General features: G+C 56.2%; 1 protein-coding gene across 4 annotated transcripts in view; it reads right to left on the bottom strand.

Moving 5' to 3' along the window:
- Smoc2 (SPARC related modular calcium binding 2) overlaps positions 1 to 21,709 on the bottom strand; it is an 84,235-nt gene that overhangs the window by 20,045 nt on the left and 42,481 nt on the right. For 2 of the 4 annotated variants that reach the window (XM_048354454.1, XM_048354453.1), the window contains exons 5-8: positions 19,419 to 19,466; positions 16,497 to 16,580; positions 14,570 to 14,644; positions 43 to 229 (exon numbers count right to left, since the gene is read on the bottom strand). In XM_048354454.1, coding sequence (XP_048210411.1) covers positions 43 to 229; positions 14,570 to 14,644; positions 16,497 to 16,580; positions 19,419 to 19,466 — 394 coding nt within the window. The remainder of the gene's footprint in view (positions 1 to 42; positions 230 to 14,569; positions 14,645 to 16,496; positions 16,581 to 19,418; positions 19,467 to 21,709) is intronic. The other 2 variants (XM_048354456.1, XM_048354455.1) reach the window with 1 other exon arrangement.

Here is a 21,709-nt window from a genome sequence, read left to right as displayed (position 1 = left end):
CCCCCCCCAAGCCCCCCCCCCGGGGGCCCTGGGCACGCCTACCTGGTGGAGGTGCCGGGAATGGGCCGGCCCGTGTCCACCAGCACACACCAGCAGTAGCCGGTGGACGGGTGGCACTGCACCGGCTTGTACAGACCGCCGTGGGCGCACTCCGGGATCACCACGTTGTCGTTCTTGGGGTGCTTGGCCTCTTCCAGGGCCGACTGCTGCTCCTGGTCACAGGAGGAAGCTGGGAGGAGAGGAGGAGAGGGGTTCAGCGGGGGCCCGCGGGGGGTCGGCAGGAGGCGGTCAGCGGACGCAGGGAGCGGACTCCAGCTCACGGCCGGGTCAGGAGGTGGTGCTGGTCCCTGCAGGTCAGGAGGCCCCGCCGAGGCACAGGGGACGCAGGCGGCACCCCAGTCACTCATCTGCCTGCGTCTGGGTCTGCCGACCCCCTGCTGACCTTCAGGGCAGAGCCCGCTCGCTCCCGCCACCCGTGGGAAGCTCCCCGAGGCCCGGACGCCGAGCCCCGGCCCACGGGGGGCCCAGCGGGAGGGCAGAGGCCGCCCGTCCACCCCTCAGGCGCGGGCCCTGAGACGTGGGAAGCAACTGGCCTCATCTGCACGCTCAGCACGCGCTCATGTCCTGCACGCGCACACGCACGCGCACACACGCACATGCACACACGCCACGCAAAGAGCTCTGTCAACACAAAGGGGGGGTGCACCTCCATGGAGCAGGTTCTACGTGCCCCCACGGCAGGGGTGGACCTCTCCCAGGAGCGGGTTCTCAGTGTGCACGGGGCGGGGGCAGACCTCGGTGGCGCGGGTTCTCAGTGTGCACAGGGCGGGGGCAGACCTCGGTGGCGCGGGTTCTCAGTGTGCACAGGGTGGGGGCAGACCTCGGTGGCGCGGGTTCTCAGTGTGCACAGGGCGGGGGCGGGGGGCAGACCTCGGTGGCGCGGGTTCTCAGTGTGCACAGGGCGGGGGCAGACCTCGGTGGCGCGGGTTCTAGGCACCTGCACCGCGGGCGCGCAACACAATGCAATCTCCTCTGCAGTCACCCTAAATCCACGGTGTCACTGGAAGTCAGGAAACGCTGCACGTGCTCTGAAACTGACTCCCGTGAAATAAAAACGGGGTCCGCAGAGGCCCCGGGGCCCGCGCCCCAGGGCCCGGCTGGCCGTTGTCCTGAGCGATGGGGCTCTGGGCCTCTCCTCTCCCCACTCCCCACCCCTCTAGCCTGTAAGCGGCGTGACGCTTCCCTGGACACTTGGCTTTCCCCAATACACTTTGAATACTTTCTTCTCATATTTATCTCTTTATTTCTCTACTGAGTATGAAAGGGAAACTACTACCATTACTGGGGAAATGGAAAGGAAACCTCAGTAAATGGAGGAGTATACCATATCGACAGATAAGAAATGCCAGGGATGTCACAAGGTTAACTCTCAATTAATTGGATACAACAGTATTTCTATCAAAATCCCAGGAAGGTTTTTGAGGAAACTGACATTTTGATTCCAAAATGTATAAGGACATGTAAGACACCTTTAGAAGAGGAGGGTCAAAGCACTCTTCATAAAGAACAAAACTAGAGAAAGAACATAGGTTACCAGGATTGGAAGCCACTATAAAGCCAGTCACTGGACAGAATTTTAGTGAAATGAAAATAGCTAAATATATGAATAGAAGGAGTCTGTAAATGGACTCAAAACAGTGTCTAGCCAGGTACCAGTGGCTGACGCCTATAATCATAGATACTCAGCATGCTGAGATCCAGAGGATTAATGTTCAAAGCCAAATTGAGCAAAAAAGTCTGAGAAAGTCTGCAAAATTACTAGCAAAACTCCAGGCTCAAGCCATGGCTCAAGTGGTAGAACCCAGGCACGCAAGCAAGCCAAGCAAGCTCGAAGCCCTTAGGTTCAAACCGTGTGTGTGTGCGTGTGTGTGTGCGTGTGCGTGTGTGTGTACGTGTACAAGCACGCATGAGCACAAGTGCACTGTCTGACAAGGGGTCAACGTAATTCAGAGGGGAAGCAGAATACAGAAGCATTGGTGAGGCTCAACAAATGGTTATGGAATCATCAGATACTTACATGCCAGTTAAAAGAAGGCTTACCGCGCCACACGAAACATTATTAGAGGTGAGGTAAAGATTCAAGCATCAGAGCTGGAACTGCAAAGACCCCGAGAGGAGACGAGGATTCACGGTGGTGCTGGGTTAGACAAAGGACTTTGAGGCAGACTAGCCATGAAATAAAAATGTGGTAAACTGGGTTGTATCAAGACAGAACAAATACCAGAGGAGATGGTTAAGAAGTAAAAAGGCAGACTCAGAGAGTGCTCCTGATGCACATATCTGACAAAGATGTGAGGCTCCCGCAAATCAATAAAAACACAAACAAGCCAGGCTGGGCTTGGCGGCAGTTACTCCAGAGCAAGCTGTGTGATGGAATCAAGAGCGCTTGGAAAACCCTGCGCCAGCCCCGTAGGTCATCGTGAAGTGCAAACGAGGACCACGAGGGGAACTCAGCGCACACCTGCCGGAGAGGCCCCGCTCGGAAATCCCCGCCCCATGCCTACTCTGCCACTGCGCACTCCTTCCTGACAGTTCCCCAGCTAACTGCGGCACACACTCACAAATGACCAGTGCAAGTGTGCGTGGGAGTGCCACACCCACCCAACCCGAGTGCAGAAAGTACCCATAAACCGGAAGTGGCGCCAGGCGCCAGCTAGCGGCCAGCCTAGCCACTCATGAGGCGGAGGGTGGAAGTTTGAAGCTCAGCCAGGAATGTTTGTAAGACTCTGATTCCCAATTAATTACCAAAAAGCTGGAAGTAGAGCTGTAGTCCAAGTGGAAGAGCATCCGCCTGAGTGAAAAAGCTAAGGCCCAGCATCCAGGCCCTGAGTTCAGGCCAAGGACCAGCACGCGCGTGTGTGCGCACACACATACACACACATATGTATATACACATGCACACACACAGTGGAAATGCACAAATAAATTGTGATGTACATACGCTATAATAAACAACTGCGCAGATGAATTACAGAGGAAGAAGAATGGAAAATATGTATATGTAACCAAGAGTGAATCTCAAAGACATGACACGGTTTTTACAGAAGCAGAACAGTGCATTACTGCACTCGCGCGAGACTCGGAGCAGGTGGACCCCCCTGGGAGGCGGCGTCGGAGGAGCGCGTTCCTGGGAAATGGGCACTCCCGCCTTGGGTGGGCGCGTGTGTTTATTCGCCCAGCTGTCTTGTGCTGTTACTACCTGTGGGTCCCAATCTATAAATACTTACATACTTTTCAACTAAGCAAAATCGCCCTCTAAAGAACCTCCAACACACATTCCCTTAGTACAAAGCAGTGGCCCTAAGAGGTGAGGACTACTGTTCGCAACTGAGCCGACAATCCAGGCTCCCCTTCTCACATTTTCTACCGTGGAGAACATCTTAAACTCAAGGAGACACAAAGGCACCGGAGGTTCCACTTCTCTTGCTTTTCCCCAAGAGGCCTTGCTGTCCGTCACTCTACCTGCCTTGCTCTCTGATGGACAGAGAACTCTGATCACGAACTGGGGACAAGGACAAGGACAGGCTCACCAGCTAGTGCCAAGCGACTAAAGCATGCCAGCACCTCTTGTTTCTGATAAGGCTCTGGGCACCGAGGGCTTTCTTGATGGAGGAGCTCCTCTCTCTTGGGAAACGGCTTTCTTGGAAGGGAAAGACGCAGAGCTGTCCCCTCCCTCTCTCTGGTCACCAGGTCAGCTCTGTGGTGACCCATGGCTGGGTGCTCGGCCCTACCTGTGACTCCAGGCTCAAGCCCATCTCGGCCCAGGCCTGTTGGCAGTGTCAGGTGAGCTGGGCCTTAGCCTGGCCTTTGGGCACACCTGCTCTCTGGGGCCACCTCAGAGGGTCCCTAGCACAAAGCTGAGGGCGCTGAGCTCCCAAGCACCTCCTCCGGAGGAGGCCTGGGATCCACTCACCATCTCTGTGACCCCCGCACCGCCTGGGCAGGAGCCAGTGCGGAGACTTCCTGAAGCCCGTGTTCTACGGAAGAACAAACGAACCCATGAAGTCGTCTCGGGAGACTCCGGAAGAAGGAGGGATGCCGGTCCCACGGGGGCAGGGGAGAGGGGATGGAAAGGCTTCCAGCTAGAGGGGGCTGCGGGGCTGGGGATCAGAGACAACCACCAGCGGAACCTGCCGGGCAAGGGGGGCTCTGTGCTTGAGGGAGGCGGCGGGGGGGGGCTTGGCGTGGCAAGGGCCACGGTGTGGCGGTGCCCACAGCCCAGGCTGGGCCTTCGGGCAGACTTTTCCCACCAGCTGCATCTGCACGCACACCGACGCCAGCCCCTGCGCCCGCACGTGTACCCACGCAAGCCCCGTACCCGAGCACGCCCCAGTGCCAGCCCCTGACGCTTCTCCCCTCCGGGTCCCCAGATGACACCTCTGACGATCAAGTACAGCTGTGACAACTGCAGGGCGAGCAACGAGCGAACTGCCAAAGCCCCGTGGCAGCGAAGATGCCAGCAGGGACGGACTCGGGCTCGGACCTGCCCGGGCTGTGGTCTTCGTGCCGGGGCCTCTGGTCGGCAGGTCCGGATGAGGCCCGGTCACTCGCGTTTCTCACAAGTTCCCAGATAACGCTGAAGACAGGCGCACGTTCCCATCTGCCCCGGATTTCTCCGACTGGGTTTACAATTTTTCATACGATTGATTACAGTACTTAATTTTTATCCATGTTGTCTTCATCAGTCATGGACTCTCTTGTGGTTCTCTTTTCAATTATACACACTTCCATGAGATGATCAAAGAAAGCAAGCGGGATTAAAAAGAAGAGCCTTTTCAGAATGTGACTTGCTAGAAGCGGCAGATGGGGAGGGGAGAGGGTCCTTGCGTCAAACAGATTCGATGCAATAAAGCTATCCACGTGCCCAACTCCCAACAGCAGGCCGCAGAAGGGCTTGTGCTGCCAGGACTTTGTCTACACGCATCCTCTATTTATGATGAGCTGTGAAGAGAGTTCAGGAGAGATTGCAAATTACCTCTTCAGCCCAATGTGACCCATGCCAGGATGTCCAGCCGCCCGGCAGGACCTGGCGGACGGTTCCCCGGCTCAGATGGCCGTGTGTGAAGGGGTCTCTCTCCCTGAGACCCTCCCGAAGAGCAGGGCCTGGAGACAGGGGCGCTCGATGCGTCTGATGACCCCGCGCCCGGAGCCAGACGGCTCATCCCCTCGAGGGGTGACAGCAAGCCACCTTCTCCCGGCCCCCGGCCCCGAGGCAGCGACCCACCGGGCCGCACCGTCAGCAGGGCGATTCCACTACGCACACGGCGGGCCTGGCCCTAGAACCGAAGGTGACCAAAATAAAACGTCTCCTATCTAAACCTAATGCGTGCGTCTGGAGCACGGAGATGGCGGGAGCAGGTCTGAGGTGCCCCCCTCTCCTGGTGTTACGGCAGGTTACAAGCGCCTTTCTCTGCCCCATGTCTCCTCGTCTGGCCTGACCCAAGGACTGAGGCCGACGAGCTGTTGCTCTGCCCGTGCCCACTCCTCCCAGCCTCCAGGCCTCGCCTTTCTTTCGGAGGCAGCCCTTCCCGGGGCAGGAGCCAGGGCTGAGCGGTGACGGGGAAGACCCGTGACCTGGCCTGGTCATTCTTCTTAGGCTGCCTGCTCTTCCTTCCCTCCAGTATCTTTCTGAACAACCCTTGACCTCCCATTTCCTTGAAGATCTCATCCTGGCCACCCCAGATTCTATGCCCGTTGAGCTCTTACGCCTGGACAAGCTCTGGATCTTTTGGGTCTCAAGGTATAGGGCTGCACAAATCCAGCCGGCTGGTCCCCTGCGAGAAACGCGGGCAGCCACGGGAGGGGTCTCCACGGCCGTGGTGACCCCCGGGCTCCCGCCAGGGAAAAGGAGCTAGACAGCAAGTTCACAGTGTTAGAAAACTCAACACGGTGAAAGACCTAAACGTAGGACATAAAGCTACCACATCCCTAGAAGGTACCATTCCGGAGCACCGAGAGAGAGAGCCCCTGAGAGAGAGAGTGGAGAACGGGCATTGTGTTCAAGCACGTGAGCCCCCGCCCTCCGATGGTGGTGAGACTCCTAAGCCATCCCTGATGACAGCGTGGGCCGATCTGGAAGGACGCGTGGGCGGGGTCGCCCGAGGAGACACACAGTCTAGAAGTTTCTCCCGAGGCTAAGCAGAGCTTGGCCATGTGACCCGGGAGCCTGCGCCTAAGAACTTAGCCACAGGCGCGAAACCTGAATTGACCATAAACTTGTTTGTGAATCTTTATAGCAGCGTTAGTGGTAATGGCTCCAGACTTCCAAGCACAGAACAGCGGGGCCCTATCCATCCAGACGACGGACGGTTAGTCAGCCCTGCGCAGACGGACTTCTCAAGCCACGAAAAGCATTGCTAAGTGAAGAAGCGCACGCGGCATAACCCTAACTACTTAAGTGCTGGAAAAGGTAAAAGCAGTACTGTGAATGAAGGGGTGCGGTGGGGGGGGGTGAGTAGGAAGAGCACAGGGGAGGGATGAATAGGAGGAGCACTGGGAGGGGTGAGCGTGCAGAGAAACTGCTCTATACCATGACCGCACCTGCATGGGAGATGGAGGTGTCCTGGGGGGGGGGGGCGGGGCGATGGAGACTGTCGTGGGCGGTGGGAGGTGGGCAGGGGACAGAGCATCTGCCAGCCAGCCCAGCAGTGAACTGGCTCTGCTGGAGCTGGGGGAGGGGTGTGGGGAGGAGCTCCTCTTCCTCCTCCCCCGCCTCCTTCTCCCCCCCTCCTCCTCCCCCTCTTTCTCCTCGCTCCACCTCCCCTCCCCCCTCCTCCACCCCCTCCTCCTCCTTCTCTCCTCCTCCTCCTCCCCCTCCTCCTCCCCTCCTCCTCCTCCCCCTCCTTCTCCTCCTCCCCCTCCTCCTTCTCCTCCTCTTCCTCCTCCCCTTCCTCCTTCTCCTGCTCTTCTTCCTTCCCCTCCTTGCCCTCCTCCTCCCCCTCCTCCTTCTCTTCCTCCTCCTTCTCCTCCTCCCTCTCCTCCTCCTATTCCCCCTCCCCCTCCTCCTCCCCATCCTCCTCCCCATCCTCCTCCCCCCTCCTCCTCCCCCTCCTCCTCCCCCTCCTCCTCCTCCTCCTTCCTCCTCCTTCTCTTCCTCCTCCCCTCTTCATTCCCCCCTCCTACCCCTCCCCCTCCTCCTCCCCCTCCTCCTCCTCCCCTCCTTCCCCTCCTCTTCCTCCTCCTCTTCCTCCTCCTCCTCTTCCTCCTCCCCTTCCTCCTTCTCCTGCTCTTCTTCCTTCCCCTCCTTCCCCTCCTCCCTCCTCCCCCTCCTCCTTCTCCTCCTCCTCCTTCTCCTCTCCCTCTCCTACTCCTATTCCCCCTCCCCCTCCTCCTCCCCATCCTCCTCCCCCTCCTCCTCCCCCTCCTCCTCCTCCTTCTTCCTCCTTCTCTTCCTCCTCCCCCTCTTCATTCCCCCCTCCTACCCCTCCCCCTCCTCCTCCCCCTCCTCCTCCTCCCCCTCCTTCTCCTCCTCCTCCTCTCCTCCTCCTCCTCTTCTTTCTCCTCCCCCTCCTCCTCTTCCTCCTCCCTCTCCTCCTCCTATTCCCCCTCCCCCTCCTCCTCCCCCTCCTCCCCCTCCTCCTCCTCCTCCCAGTCTTCACTCCGCCACATCTACGAGTGGCCAAGTACATGACAACAAGCTGGAGGACACGCACCAGTGTTTACGCGATGGAAAAACACACACAAGAAAGGAAAGGCACCAACTTACAGACAGTGGGGAACAAATGGTGCTTCTTAAGTAATGCCTTAACTTCTGATTCAACCTCAGACTTCTTATAGCCTTTGGTGGTACTGTGTTGGCATTTCAAAATTAAAGAAATAAATTTACATAAAATACCTCAGTACCTATGGGAAAAAAATAATAGATGATTGCTTACACTGTGGAAAGTTCTTGAGTGAATAAAATGCTATCTTCCCAGTGAGACATTTTGAAGGAATTGTTTTCGCTTCTAGTTTTAAAATTTGAGTTCTAAAATTATGTATCATTTTTGTCTTGAAGAGTCACATCAAAACAGGAAAACAAAATTATTTCCAAGTTTCCAAACAAAAGAGCAAAATGCCTTTCCGTTGGAAAATGTTATTTCTCAAGCTAAACTGCAGAAGTTCTGAGCAGCGAGAGTCCGGGGTGGCTAAGGATTCCATGTAAACCACTGGGGCAGGAAGGCCCCCACCCCTTGCCAGACCCCGGACTTGCTTGGGTGGGGTCCAGACCGGTCCCCAGGAGCTCCCCTTGTGCAACTCAGCCAGACACACACACACACCCCTATTGCAGAGACACGCTCTGTAGTAGAGGCGACAGCATGCTCGTAATAAAGGCTGAAAGCGGCTTTGACGCTTGCCCACTTGGTTCGGCATGTGATGTATGTATGCTAAAGGCCCGAGCATAGGAATGAAAGGCCCAGCGTCCAGCAGAAGGACTTAGTGCTGCATTTCACAGGCCCTGGGCGTGGCCAGAGGCCGTTTTGGAATCTGAGCCTCTCCACGGTGGTGGGCTGTGTGGAACCCCTCAAGGGCGTGACTGGGGCACAGGCCACCCTGGAAAGGAGCAGCTCTCCGGGCACCGGTGACAGACCATCACTGCAGTTTCACAAAAGACATGAACTTCTCTACTGGTCAACTCGAACTGTACTAGGCTGTTTTTGATTTTAAAAATAGTAGAAGAAAAACACTGATGAAAATACCACATTACATAATATACCTGTGGTCACGAAAACAATGCTTACATTTGGGAGAAATGTCTACTTTCAGCCAACATCTGATAAGGGGAAATAAAGCAATTTTGTTCTCGCTCAGAATGGATTTGTATCCAGGACTGAGAGTTCACCACGTGACCGTGGCTGGCGTGCATACTTCTTGTTATCTACCGGCCTGGTTCCCATGCACAGGGGCTTGTCAGGCTTGAAACCCAGGTCCAGGGCTGCAGAAAGAAGCCTGGGAGGCTGGCTGCGGCCTGAACGAGCAAGCAGGTGAACAAGACAGAGAGCGAGAGCGGATGAGAGACACAGAGAGACGCCGGGGGAGACAGAGACAGAGACACACAGAGAGCGCATGCAACAGTGGCCACAGGAAGAAGTCCGTCCTGCTTGCTGTGAACGGAATGTGATGTTTGGGGCCTTTTAAGAAATCACCATTAGGCCAGGTCAAAATCAAGGTGGAGTTCTGATGAGACAGAAGAGGACAAGACAGGGAGGCGGGGCAGGGGTGAGCCCACTGGAGGACACCGGGTCGGGATTCCTCCACCGCCGGGCGCCCCAAGGGGAGGCAGCCCCCCGGCCGCAGGGCCGAGTCAATGAACCCACCGCGCAGGTGCCACGTCCACTACGGTAGCCAAGGCGGGCGGATACCTTAGGTTACGATTTGCTTCATGAAGAAAACCCAAGACTTTTCTTTCCCCCTAACTGAAGATGAAGTAAACAAAGGTTATGGACAGTGAATTGTATTTCTTTACACAAGCAGGATTAGCAGATAAATATCAGATGCCAGGTTGAATCTGAATTTCAGATAAACAAGAAATAGTTTTGAGGTCTGGGGATATGGCCTAGTGGCAAGAGCGCTTGCCTTGTATACTTGAAGCCCTGGGTTCGATTCCCCAGCACCGCATATACAGAAAATGGCCAGAAGTGACGCTGCGGCTCAAGTGGCAGAGTGCTAGCCTTGAGCAAAAGGAAGCTACTGACGGCGCTCAGGCCCTGAGTCCAAGGCCCAGGACTGGCAAAAAAAAAAAAAAAAAATAGTTTTGAGTACAAACACACCCCATGCAGATATATATATATATATATATATATATATATATATATATATATATATATATTTATACAAAAGCCAGTTTTCTAGTGTGCACGTCTCCACAGCAGATCACTGACTGCTGCTCTCTGCCCCGCAGCCCAGGTGGCCTTTCCCAGGCTGGGTGAGGATAGGGGCTTCAGGGTGCAGACGGAAGCTGCTCCTCTCCCGGTTCTCCCTCCGATAGAAGCCTGCTCCTGTGCGAGGAGGGCCCAGGGGCGAGGGCCAGGGCGAGGGCCAGGGCGAGGGCCAGGGCGAGGGCCAGGGCGAGGGCCGGGGCGAGGGCCGGGGCGAGGGCCGGGGCGAGGGCCGGGGCGAGGGCCGGGGCGAGGGCCGGGGCGAGGGCCGGGGCGAGGGCCGGGGCGAGGGCCAGGGCGAGGGCCAGGGCCGGGCAGTCAGGTGGGAGGGAGCCGTGCCCGTCACCTGGGACTCTGCGCTCCGTCCTCATCTCCGTGCTCGCCCGGCTATTAAGAATCGCGCTAGGGACGCCCAGCCCTTCGCTGCGGAGTGAGAGGCATCTGGACGCGCACGCCCGACCTCACTGACTCGGCGGGCCACAAATCTCGTCTCTAGTCAGAGATCAGGTCCCCGCGATTCTTCACACGGTCGCACGCTCGTGGGTGATTCCAGACCGTGAAGCTCTCATTTGCGGTGCTTGTCCCTCATTGCTCCCATTTCTGTATTTGAAATGCTTCATCCTGATTGTTTAACCACAGTTTGATCAAATGTTGATCTGAAATTAAATATGATTGAAATTAAAGCTGCCTTCTGCAACCAGAAAAGTTAGATAAACTTGGTCATGCATATTTTCGAGGAGGATAATTAAATGCTTTAAAATAATATATTTTTACAGTCCGCACTTAGAAGGGATTATTAATTTATGGGGCTGTTAATCTCTTCAAATGATCAAAACTTTATAACTTAGGAGTCTGGTATTTTTCTGTTTTGGTAATATGAGATAAACAGAATGAAAAGGAAAATGTTAGAAACAGAAAAGAAAATACAGTTTATTTTATTTCCCCCTGGGGAATGCAATTTAGCCTGATTTAAAGCAGAATTGAAAGATAATTATCTTTTGGCACTAATTTTAATACGTGCAATAAAACAAAAGTGATCAACCCTGTGTAAGGCAGAGAACTTTCCACAGCGGGGCTTCGTGAGCTCGGACGTCCCACACACGCCCAGGACATCTTCCCAGACGTAAAACAGACCCGCGTTTAGCGGCTGAGGGAGGGAGGGAGGCAGACTCCTCTCCCAGGAGGACGATTTGCGCCGTTGACACAACTGGAACCTCGATGCGCTCCCTGGCTCTCGCGCGGTCTGCAGCGACGATGAGCCCAAGGCTGGCCCCGGCAGGACGGGGGACAGGAGCAAGGCCCGCCCGGGCTCTGCAGCCGACGGGGCTCGGCCAGGGGCCTCTCCCGGAGGTCTGCGGAGGCCCAGCCCGGGCCCAGGCCTGGGTCGGCAGGAAGAGAGAAAACAGACCCTCCAGACCCCCCGCCCCGGCCAGCACTGCACTCTAAACAAACAGCACAGTGAGACGCCAGCCTCCTCTGCCCCAGCCTGTCCCTCACGCCTCCCCTCCCCCCTCACCGCGCTCCCCGCCAGGCCGCCCTTCCTTGTGAGCTGGGAGGAGGGAGAGCCCGGGCTAGCCACCGCGCGTGCCCATGGCTACGGCGTGGGGCGAACGCGGGCGGGAGAGGGTCAGCCCCCGGCCGGTGCCGGGACAGGGCCTTTGGCAGCTGGGTTGGCATGGCTGTACCCCGGCCTAGAAGAGCCACGCCTGAAGAGCGGAGTCGGAAGTCCCACGGGGGGCCTGCTGCTTGGGGAGGTGCTGACTGCCAGGGCCCTGCGTCCCAGTGGCTCAGGGCGCAGGGCAGCCAGGGCCCGGGGCGCTGGGCATGCATCTCCTGCTGGGGGTGGGGGCCGGGGCCGGACACAGCCAGGCACCCTCCTGCTCCTCCTGCAACGTGACATCACCAGACTCCCCGTTAACAGAGCAGTCCCTGGCTTAATTCCAGGATTAGGCCTGAAGAAAATCAGGCAGAGGTCTGGAAAGCAGGTCCTACGCCCCAGTAAACAGGTATCCGAGTAACTCTGCATGGTGAAAAGACTCTTACAGCCTTCCCATCTGATAGAACTTTGTAACGAATTCATGTACCTTCCAGGAATCGAATAAAACTAAAAATACTGTCTTACCAAAGACAATTCGAGATGTTCAAGATGGCAGAGAAATAAATGCTCAACTTTATATCAATAGGAAGAACGGGTAATGTATTCTTTTTTTTTTTTGGCCAGTCCTAGGCCGTGAACTCAGGGCCTGAGCACTGTCCCTGGCTTCCTTTTGCTCAAGGCTAGCACTCTGCCACTTGAGCCACAGCGCCACTTCTGGCCATTTTCTATATATGTGGTGCTGGGGAACCGAACCCGGGGCCTCATGTATACGAGGCAAACACTCTTGCCACTAGGCCATATTCCCAGCCCGGGTAATGTATTCTTAATAAAAAGCCACTTCAGGTTTTGCTCATCTATTTAGTGTGCATTTACTGACACAATGCAAGTGCTGCTTTTCTTTCTAGTTGTGCCAAGAGGAGACATTTCCGTCACCTTAGGTCCGGCAATCAGAATGTAGCAGTACTTAGCTGGTCTCACCTTTCCAGTCGCACAGCCATTTGCTTATTGCGTTTTGCTTTGTTGCATCATTTGTTTTAGAAAAGAGAAAGTAGGCGTTCCAGCAGAGGGGCCGCAGGGAATTCCGTGAGGAAACGGCACCGGTTCAGTAAACAAATACCGACGGAGCAGGTGCTGTGCACAAGGGCGCATGGGCTAGCAGGACGCACTCTCCTGTGCAAGAGCGATCCTTGACCCTCTGAGCCTGGCATGGGGGACCCCCCTCCCGCATCCCCCCCCACATGGACGGCCCCCTCCCCCAGCATGTATGACCACCTCTCACCCTCCCCCCTGCATGTGGCCCCCTCCCCCCTCTCTCCTTCATGTGATCACCACCCCCACACGGGACCACCACCCCCTCCCCCGGCATGTAACTACCTCCACCGTGCTTGTGACCACCTCCCCAGAGGCACTACACACACACACACACACACACACACACACACACTTATTATGACACGTGCCTATGTATTCTTTGGATTTCAGCAAGCCATATCAAATTATGCTAATGCAAATGAAAAAACAAATGCAACCCAACTGATGCTTGAAATGTCAAGGAGAGCAGTGTCCAGTATGCCAATCCTGAGGAGGCTCACCATCTCCTTGTTAAAAGTGAACAAATGAAATATTGTCTTTAAGGTCCTAACACGCAGCTGCATCTGAGTGCTTTCAGACCTCAGCAAGAGCAGGCACCTGGCGGCGGGAACCAACACACACACACGACCAAGTCATTCCACGCAAACCCGAGGTCATCTCTGGGCGCTCCACCCTCACGTGCAGATTCAAATCGAATTACCCTGTGGGGTAGCTCAGGTAAACTGGAATTTCCTGAGCCTTTCCTCTCAGGCCCCTCCGCACTCGGCGAGGCTGCTCGGCTGTTAGGTGGATTATAACTGGCAGCTCACGGCTCGGCTTGGAATCTGGCACGAGCAAGTGAAAGGCGAGCTACAAAGATGCACTTGTTCTCCCAGCTTCTGGGGCTGCGCCAGCCAACGCCGAGACGCTTTCGTCCCAGCCATTAAAGGCGCTCTAAACACGTGCGTTTCCAGGGGTGGAATTCACAGGCTGACTTCCTTCTCACACGGAGTTCAGGCGGTGCCTTGTTGCTGCTCCCACGAAAAGCGCTGGAGAGCCACCAGCAAGTCTGAAACACAAGGCCCCACTGTTTGCCTATCCACGAGCGATTCATTCCACACAGAAGCACACCAGAGCACACGGACACACGTGAACGCGGATGCTAGGTTCATGGAGAAGCACACAGGATGGCATTTTTATAAGGTAGGGGAAATGTACCTGGGGTCACCTTTTCTGAGAGCACGTTAAAATCGTCCCGGACCCATCATCGCCTTGCAGTGGCATCAGCAAGTGTCCCTGCCTCTGGGGTCTCGGGGCCTTGGGGGGAGGCAGTGCCGCTCAGGTCTCCGGCAGCACCCCAGCCCCCCCTTTATGGCATGCACGTGGGTGACGCGACCATCCTGGGCTGTGACAAGCCTTTGACCCTCTCCTAAGAGGGCGTGCAAAGCACTTTGAAGAAAACACAGAGACTGGAGGACAGCCATGCTCGCTGTGGGGTTCCAACAGAAGAAATCCGCTCCCTGAAAACACCAACTCACCAGCCAGACTCAAAGCAACAGCACTGCCCAAGGAATGCGAAGGGTCCAGTCCGCAAGTGTGCGGCCCTGACAAAGAAACACTGCTCTGCAGCCAACAGGACACACTCAGCGGGGAGGACTGAAAACTAGGCACAAGTACCGATACATCCGACATTAGGGTGAAGGCAAATTCTTACTAACAAAACATAGCAAACCTTCGCACTTCATCTGTAAGAACTGTAACTTACAGCATTGACGGAGACTATTCCGAAGAATGTAGACAATTCCAATAAAAATACCAAGTTGTGAGTCTATTCTGGTGACCGAGATGACAATCGTATCCGGGGGGGGGGGGGGGGGGGGGCCTGGGCTCAGGCCCTGTGCACAGGGCTTCTAGGATTCAGGTGTTCCTCAGGTGTAAGTCCTGAGCCAAGTCCCTGCTTAGAGCAACATAGGACCTCTTTTACCTGAATTTTTATTCGTCTTGTTCTGCCGACTTTTCACCTGCTCCGTCCAAAGTGTTGGGTACCGAGAAGCAATATCTGTGAACCGAGATAAAAGGTGATTATGCTACATCACCAAAGACCAAAGCGCCTGCCTCAACTCGATTTCAGCAGGTGACCTAAAAGCCAATAAATTAACACGGGAAAGAAATGTATACCTCACTTTCTAAAGGAAATGAGACGAAAGGAAACAATAATTCACGACTTAAATTTTAGTTAAAAGCTGTTTGAACGCAGACAGGTTCCGTGTTAAAGCAACTTGGTATTACAGAACAACCTGGTGCACAGATAAACCCTGCAAAGTAAAAAGTTACTTCTTTTTTCCCAATGAATATTTGTTGCTTTCTTTCCTTTTATTATTATCTTTTAGTAGTTGTACAAGGGAGTTGACATTTAACAAAGCAGTTTAGGAATACGATGTATCTTGATCACTGTTGCCTTTTCATTATTCCCGCCCACCCTCCCCTCCCAGCCCCTTCCCTCACTTGTTTCCATTGTATTCCTGGCCATTCCCCTCTTCTCCTCTTCATTCATCTACCCCGTTCCCCTGGACCCCACCCTACCTCTTTTGAGCCCCTGATTCCTGGTGTTTTACTTTGCGGAACTTGGACTGTCTAAGGTAAGCCACGTTTTAGTGATACTTTTTGTCCAACGCAGCATCCCATGTAGGGTACCTGAGAATAGTCTCTGCAGACTGCCACGCTGGCGTCATCACCAGTGCCCCAGGGACCGGGCGCATCCCGTCTGTGGAACGGGTTTGGGGGGTGGGGCTGGAGGAGAGCGCACGCGGCTCTATCACCGTAGCCCACCCCCTGCGTATTTTCTCCAAACCATGACTCCACTTGGTCTGAGCAGGGAACCAAGGCCCAGGACGACAACGAATGCAAAATGTAGGAAGTCTGAGTTCAGCATGAGGGCTGGCAAAGAACATGAGTGGAAAGACGGCCCGTGGCTCTGCACCCTTCTGTAATGCACATTTGTATTATTCAAGTTGGACGTTCTCAACCCCTGCATTTTTTCCATGGAAATGAACAGGCAGTGTTGTGTCACCTGAAAACACCACAGCAGCAAACGCGGGTGCCATGAAGTGGGGGACAAACAGCTCCCACCGGGCTGGTGGCGTTCTGCCTTCTTAATTAGACAAAGGAGACTGTGAGAAGGCCCCCACCGTCCAGCAAGTTAACACCGGCATGGACACAGCCCAGGTAGGTTTGTGCATACTTGTGGGTAAAGAACCTGAGATCTCGCTGAGTACTGGTGGCTCAAGAGGCTGAGATCTGAGGATGGAGGTTTGAAGCCAGCTCTAGAAAAGTCCATGAGACTCCATCTCCAATTAACCAGCAAACCGAGCTGGAAAGAAGCCAAGTGCCAGTGGCTGACACCTGCAATCCTAGCTGCTCAGGAGCCTGAGATCTGAGGGCTGTGGTTAAAAGCCAGACCTGGGAAGGAAAGCTCATGCAACTCTCCGCTCCAAAAACGCCCCATGGGGCGTGCAGCTCAAGTGGTAGTGCTAGCCATGAGCATAACAGCGCAGGGATGGCGCCCAGGCCCCGAGTTCGAGCCCCGGGACTGACCAGATCCCTCCTCTACTTGGCGGGCCTCGCGTGGTCCTCCATCACTATGCTTCTTGATCTGACATATGTGCAATTTGGCGTCTTGTGACCTCATGTCTTTTTCCTCTCCCTTACTTCTGCTGACCACTTTCCAGTTTCTTTTGTGTGAGGTTAGGTTAGGAGTTTTTCTTTCTGTGTTTTGCCTACGCGTGAGACCACACTGGCTCTTCCTTTGTGTGTCTTGAGCGGGGAGTGACGTCTTTGCTAGGACGGCCTGGTTCCACTCCCAGCTCCACGACCTCCCCCTCCCCCCCTCGAGGCCCTGCCCCCGGGCTCACCTTCTTCATCTCCTTGAGGCTGAGTCTCCAATGCTGGGGCTGCGGCATCATCTGAATTCAGAACGGAAAAGATTTGCAAGGAGACTACAATTATGAGAGTAAGCTACGTAAGTGTGCATACAGGTGTTGCAAACAGCCCCACAGGTAACCCAACAACCACCCAGTACCCAAGGCTGGGGCTGAACCACCACCCAGTCCTATGCCAAGGCTGGGGCTGAAGGGGCTGGGCTGAAACGCGGAACCCGAGCCTGCCGGTCCGCTACGCGAAGACGCTGCTTCCGGCCCAATGCCCCAGCCCGGGAGGGCGGGTGTAGTCCTGGGCCACTGGGCTGGCGCTTGGCTCTAGGATGGGGTGTTGGGGAGCCCGGCTCTGGGAAGGGAAGCCCACGAGGACTCAGGGCTTTGAGGGGGGGGGGGGTGGGGCAGCCAAAGCTGGTCCCTCACGCGTTCCCCTGTGTTCCTACACGGGGGTGGGGAGCCGGGGCCTGTGTGGGCCACCCTGCCCCCACCCCTGCACACCTCCAAGTCCCGGGTAGCCCAGGGGGAGCGGGCATGGGGTGCTATAAACGTACCGGGAGCTGAGGGGGGAGGGGGGCGGGGGGCTAAATGAAGTAAGATGGGAGGGGGGACGATTGGGAGGAAGCTATCAAGTGAATAATTTGTTGTTTAATGTGCTGTGGGGCAGGCCTGGGCTCTCTGATGCAGCTTGAGAACTGGGGTCCCCCGGCCTGGGGAGCCCACAGGGGGCCGGGCAGGTGGGAGGCTGGGCGCGGGGCGGGGTGCAGGAGCTGCCAGATGACCTGCTTTCACCCCACGGACAGCCGGGCCCGGGCGGCGGGCAGAGAGCAGGAGCCCCCGCGGAGCACCCCACTCCAGCTCATCGAGACGTCAGAATCAGAACCCAGGACCCGGGCCCCGCCCGGTCCCCGTCCCTGCCCCATCCAGCCCCCCAACAGGCTTCACGGGGAAGCCACAGGGAATAAAAAGCCTTCCGCACAATAATCTCCTGAAAGGAGCGTGCTGCCCAAATAGCGGCAAGGGGCCCATCGCCCCACGCCACTGCGCAGCTGACGCGGACGCAGCCCCACGCCACTGCGCAGCTGACGCGGACGCAGCCCCACGCCACTGCGCAGCTGACGCGGACGCAGCGCGGTCTGAGGACACCGCACGGAAAGCGCGCGCCGCGCACCGCGTCTTGGAACACCGTCAGAAGGGACGGGTGGCGTCTTTCTCTCCGTGTGTCTGGCCTTGGGGTGTTCTGCTAGCCTAAGCCTGGCTCAGGCCCTCCACCCCCCTAAAATCACGGGTCTCCGCAGGCGGGCCAGGGGCCCCACGCTCAGCGCGGGCGGGCGGGGCGGGCCGATGCGGCGGGGAGCCGTGCCCAAGCCCGCTGTGGCCGGCTCCACGCCCCTGCACGCCTGCGGGTCCACCCTCCGCCGGGGAGGGGCGCACCAGCCCCCTGCAGAGCGCCCCCCTCAGTCCCGCGAGGACCCCTCTTACTCCGCTGTTTTCAACCCGCTAGCCCAGGCTGTCGCTTCATTTCGGGCACTCATTCCTTCCGTCAGATGCGAGTCTACACGTCGGGGCCTGCGGTCTACACGTCGGGGCCTGCGGGTCTACACGTCGGGGCCTGCGGTCTACACACCGGGGCCTGCGGTCTACACGCCGGGGCCTGCGGTCCGAAGCCCCTGCACTGTCCTGACGTTCGCTTTGTGGCCCCGCCACTCCCACCCCCCCCGCCCCCCAGGCCTTGCCCCAGCGGGCCCCACGCACGCTGTTCCTTAAGAGTCCTGTTCAACCCTTCTGCCCCAACTCCTTCTGAGCATTTGACTCCTTCTCTAGCCGCGAACACGGTCGCCTCCTTCCCCCACCCAAAGTACCAAGTGTTTCTACCCGTGATCTTCAAGTCCAAGGAGCTTGTTCTAGAATATTCACTGCGTCCTTCTCAAGGGGACTCGGTGCTCTCTGCAACCCACCCCCCGCGATTGTGCTGCCTCGGCCCCCCGCTACCTGGGGGGACCCGCTGAGCACCGAGATCCACCCCAACTACGCCCTCTTCCAGAAACTGCCCAGCAACCTGAAGTCCTTGTGCGTGCTCCCCAGGGGGGCCACGCCGCCTGCCCAGCGCTGCCCCTTCCCACCCCACGGCAGCACCAAGCACACACAGGCCCCTGCTGGAAGGAGCAGGGGTCCTCCTGCAGAAGCTCGAGTATGCTTCCGGAATGGAGCCGGACAAAACGTAGGTCAATTTAAATCTGCATGACTTCTCTATGGCACTGGTGCATGGTGTCATGAAAGAAAAATGTCTAAGATTTTGGCACGAAAGCCTACTTTGTTTCAGCATGACAGTACTTTAAAGGCCAACAGCAACAAAAGCAGTCTGCTCCGGGGGCGAGGGGGGCAAGGGGAGAAAGGGTGGAGAGCACCCCTTTCAGGATGAGCAGGGGCTCATCTCCCTGGAGAGGACTGACGGTCCCCTCCCCGTGCCAGGGCCACCGCGGGTGGAAATCGTCTCCCCCATGTGCAGGCACACCTCCAGCCTACAGTCCCGTGTGGAGCGAGGCGATGGACGGCCCCCTCCCCCGCCGAGTGCCCTCCAGCACTCCAGCTATGACCTCCAGTACCACCAGGAGCAGCAGTGTCACCGAACTCGCCTCCGTCTCTGCCTGACACACCCACCGTCGCCCCCTATAAGACCCCCCGGTGAGCCTCGCCTTCTCCAGCTGAGCTGGGCCCACACCACCGGGGCCAGCAGGGGGGCTGGACACGAGTGTGTCAGATGGACAAAGAGTTCTCCACCTGTTCGAGCTTTCATGGTCATGACCAGGACATGCTCAAATTTTAACTCAAGAAGTGATTTCGTGACAGAAATTGCATTAGCTACTATATAGCAATTGTGCAAATTCATTTTGAGATAGTTACCTGTTTTTCCTGTGCCTTCCCGTTGGGGTAACTTTTCATTTACAGAACCTGAAAGAGGAAAATAAGAAATAAAATGATTTTTTGTTCATCAAATAGTTTCGAACAATTAAGATATATAACTGCCAGACACTGGTGGGTCAAGCCGATAATCCTAGCTACTCAGGCTCAGATCTGAGGATCACCGTTCAAAGCCAGTCTTGGCAGGAAAGTCCTTGAGACTCTCATCATCAATCAATTACTCAGATAAAGCTGGAAGTGGCTTAAGTGATGGAGCGCTGGCATTGAGCAAAAGAAGTTCAAGGATGGTGCCCAGGACAGACTGGTACATGCGCGTACGCACACGCGCGCACACACGTGCACACACACACACAATTTAACTATTTTCATTCCACGTTGGTGAGCCCACAGCACTTTGGCGCTTTCTAATCCAATTGTGCAAGCCTGCTAGTACTGAAGGGCACTGCCACCCCACGGGGAGGCCCCGAGCTGGGCCGCAAGGGAGCCTCACTCCCTGCGCTGAGACCCACCGTGGACCTCAGGGGGACATACGGCCGTGTTTTTCACCCAAAAATGTCAGGTGCACAACAAATGGAAGCAAAGGGAAACGACTCTTAAAGTAACAAAAACGTGGGCAACTAAAGGGAATTAAAGGCCACGATTTGGGCTGTGGCCACTGATAAAGCGGCAGAGCAGATGCCTGATGGAGGTACGGCCCTGGGCTCAACCCCAGCAGGCTGGAGAAAACAGTTCTAACTGACTTTCGGAAGAGAAAATTGCAGCGCTAACACTGGAGGGGGCGGCAGGTCCACCGTGTGGCCATGTGACTTTGGGATAAAGTTCTAGCATTATATGAGAGGGCAGATTCACGTCGGAGCACGGGGCAGCACACCGAGAGCTCATCGTTTGATAGGAAAAGCCCTGCGCGGATCTAACCACGGCGGGCTGGCATCTTCAGCAAGCCCTTCTTCCAACTTGATGCCTATTCCTTGTGCTTTTCCATTCTGCCTGGGGTACTGCAAGGTGGACCGACGCTCCTATTAAAAGCACAGCTATACCATAGCAAATACTACTTTTTAATCTTAATATTTTTTAAATGCAAGAGCAACTTCCAAATGGGAGGGGGTGTGGGGGTCCGCCGGAGCCCTGCCCGTGCCCTACCGGGGGCGTCCCCTGCGCCTTGGGACACGGCACCGAGGCTAGGGGGTGACCCTGCCAGGCCAGAGAGCCTTGTAGCGGGCAGCAGACAGGCCACAGACCGGTCACCTGCACCACAGGTGTGCCCCATGGGAACCCATCTGTGCATGCACAGGGGTCGCAGAACCTTCCAGATCATTCGCTTGCCCCCTTTTAGCTGCCTCCTAAAGCATGCCATGTTTCTTGTCCCCGCTGGGTGAGCTGACACACGGACTCCAGGCTCAGATACAGAGCTTTACTGGTGGTGAACCTGCAAGGACCCGGCAATAAAGCTCCCCGAACCCCACTGTTCTCCTTCCTCTGTGCAAACCCCCCCCCCACCCCGCATTGCTGATTCACATGCATCTTGTTTTGCTACAATGACTCAAAGCAGTTTTCCTCTTTTGACTGGAAACGGCAGTGTTATGGTAACATTTCTGAACCCAAGTATGTGGGGCTTGATTTGTAAGTGAAATAGAAATATGCTAAGTCGTAATTAGACTGCCCCACGGGAGACTTTATGACTGGATTAAGATACTATTTTGTAATCTGAGGACACAGAAGTACAAACTGTCAACGGGAATTTGATTAGAGCGGACGGATAGGAGAACAGCACCGTTTCCCCCCCTCTCCCCGGGGGTGACCCTTCTCTCTGTGAGCCACCCAACATGGTGGCTGCTCATCAGGCCCCTTAAATTCAATCTCCATCTACTCAAATAAACCCACACCAAAAATAACCGCAGCTTGCCCTTCTTCGTGTGGAAGAGGCAGCTCCACAACGGAGCCGGAGTCCCTCAATCAAGGCCCGTGGCAAGCGCTGCAACCACGGGGCTGGGGTGGCGGGCGGTGCGTTTCTCTGTCTCCTGCCCCAGTCAGCCTCCCGGTACCAGAACCTTCTCTGCCACCAGGCACAGCCCCGCAGACCCACGGACTCCAGAACCCCAAACAGCGCTTTGCTCTCCATCCTTTTGCACACACGGTGGGGGGAGGGGGGGGAGGGGTCACATGGCACAAGTCATGAGCTGTGGGACACCCCAGCTATGCATGGTCCTCAGACCAGCACCCCAAAGGGCACTGCCAAGGGTCTTACCACTGTGAGTTCTTGCCTCGCTATAGCA

Source organism: Perognathus longimembris, chromosome 9 (genome assembly GCF_023159225.1).
Source record: "Perognathus longimembris pacificus isolate PPM17 chromosome 9, ASM2315922v1, whole genome shotgun sequence".
Classification (NCBI taxonomy): Eukaryota; Metazoa; Chordata; class Mammalia; order Rodentia; family Heteromyidae; genus Perognathus; species Perognathus longimembris.
Note: the sequence above shows the minus strand (reverse complement) of the source record. Positions and strands in the feature narration are given on the sequence as shown.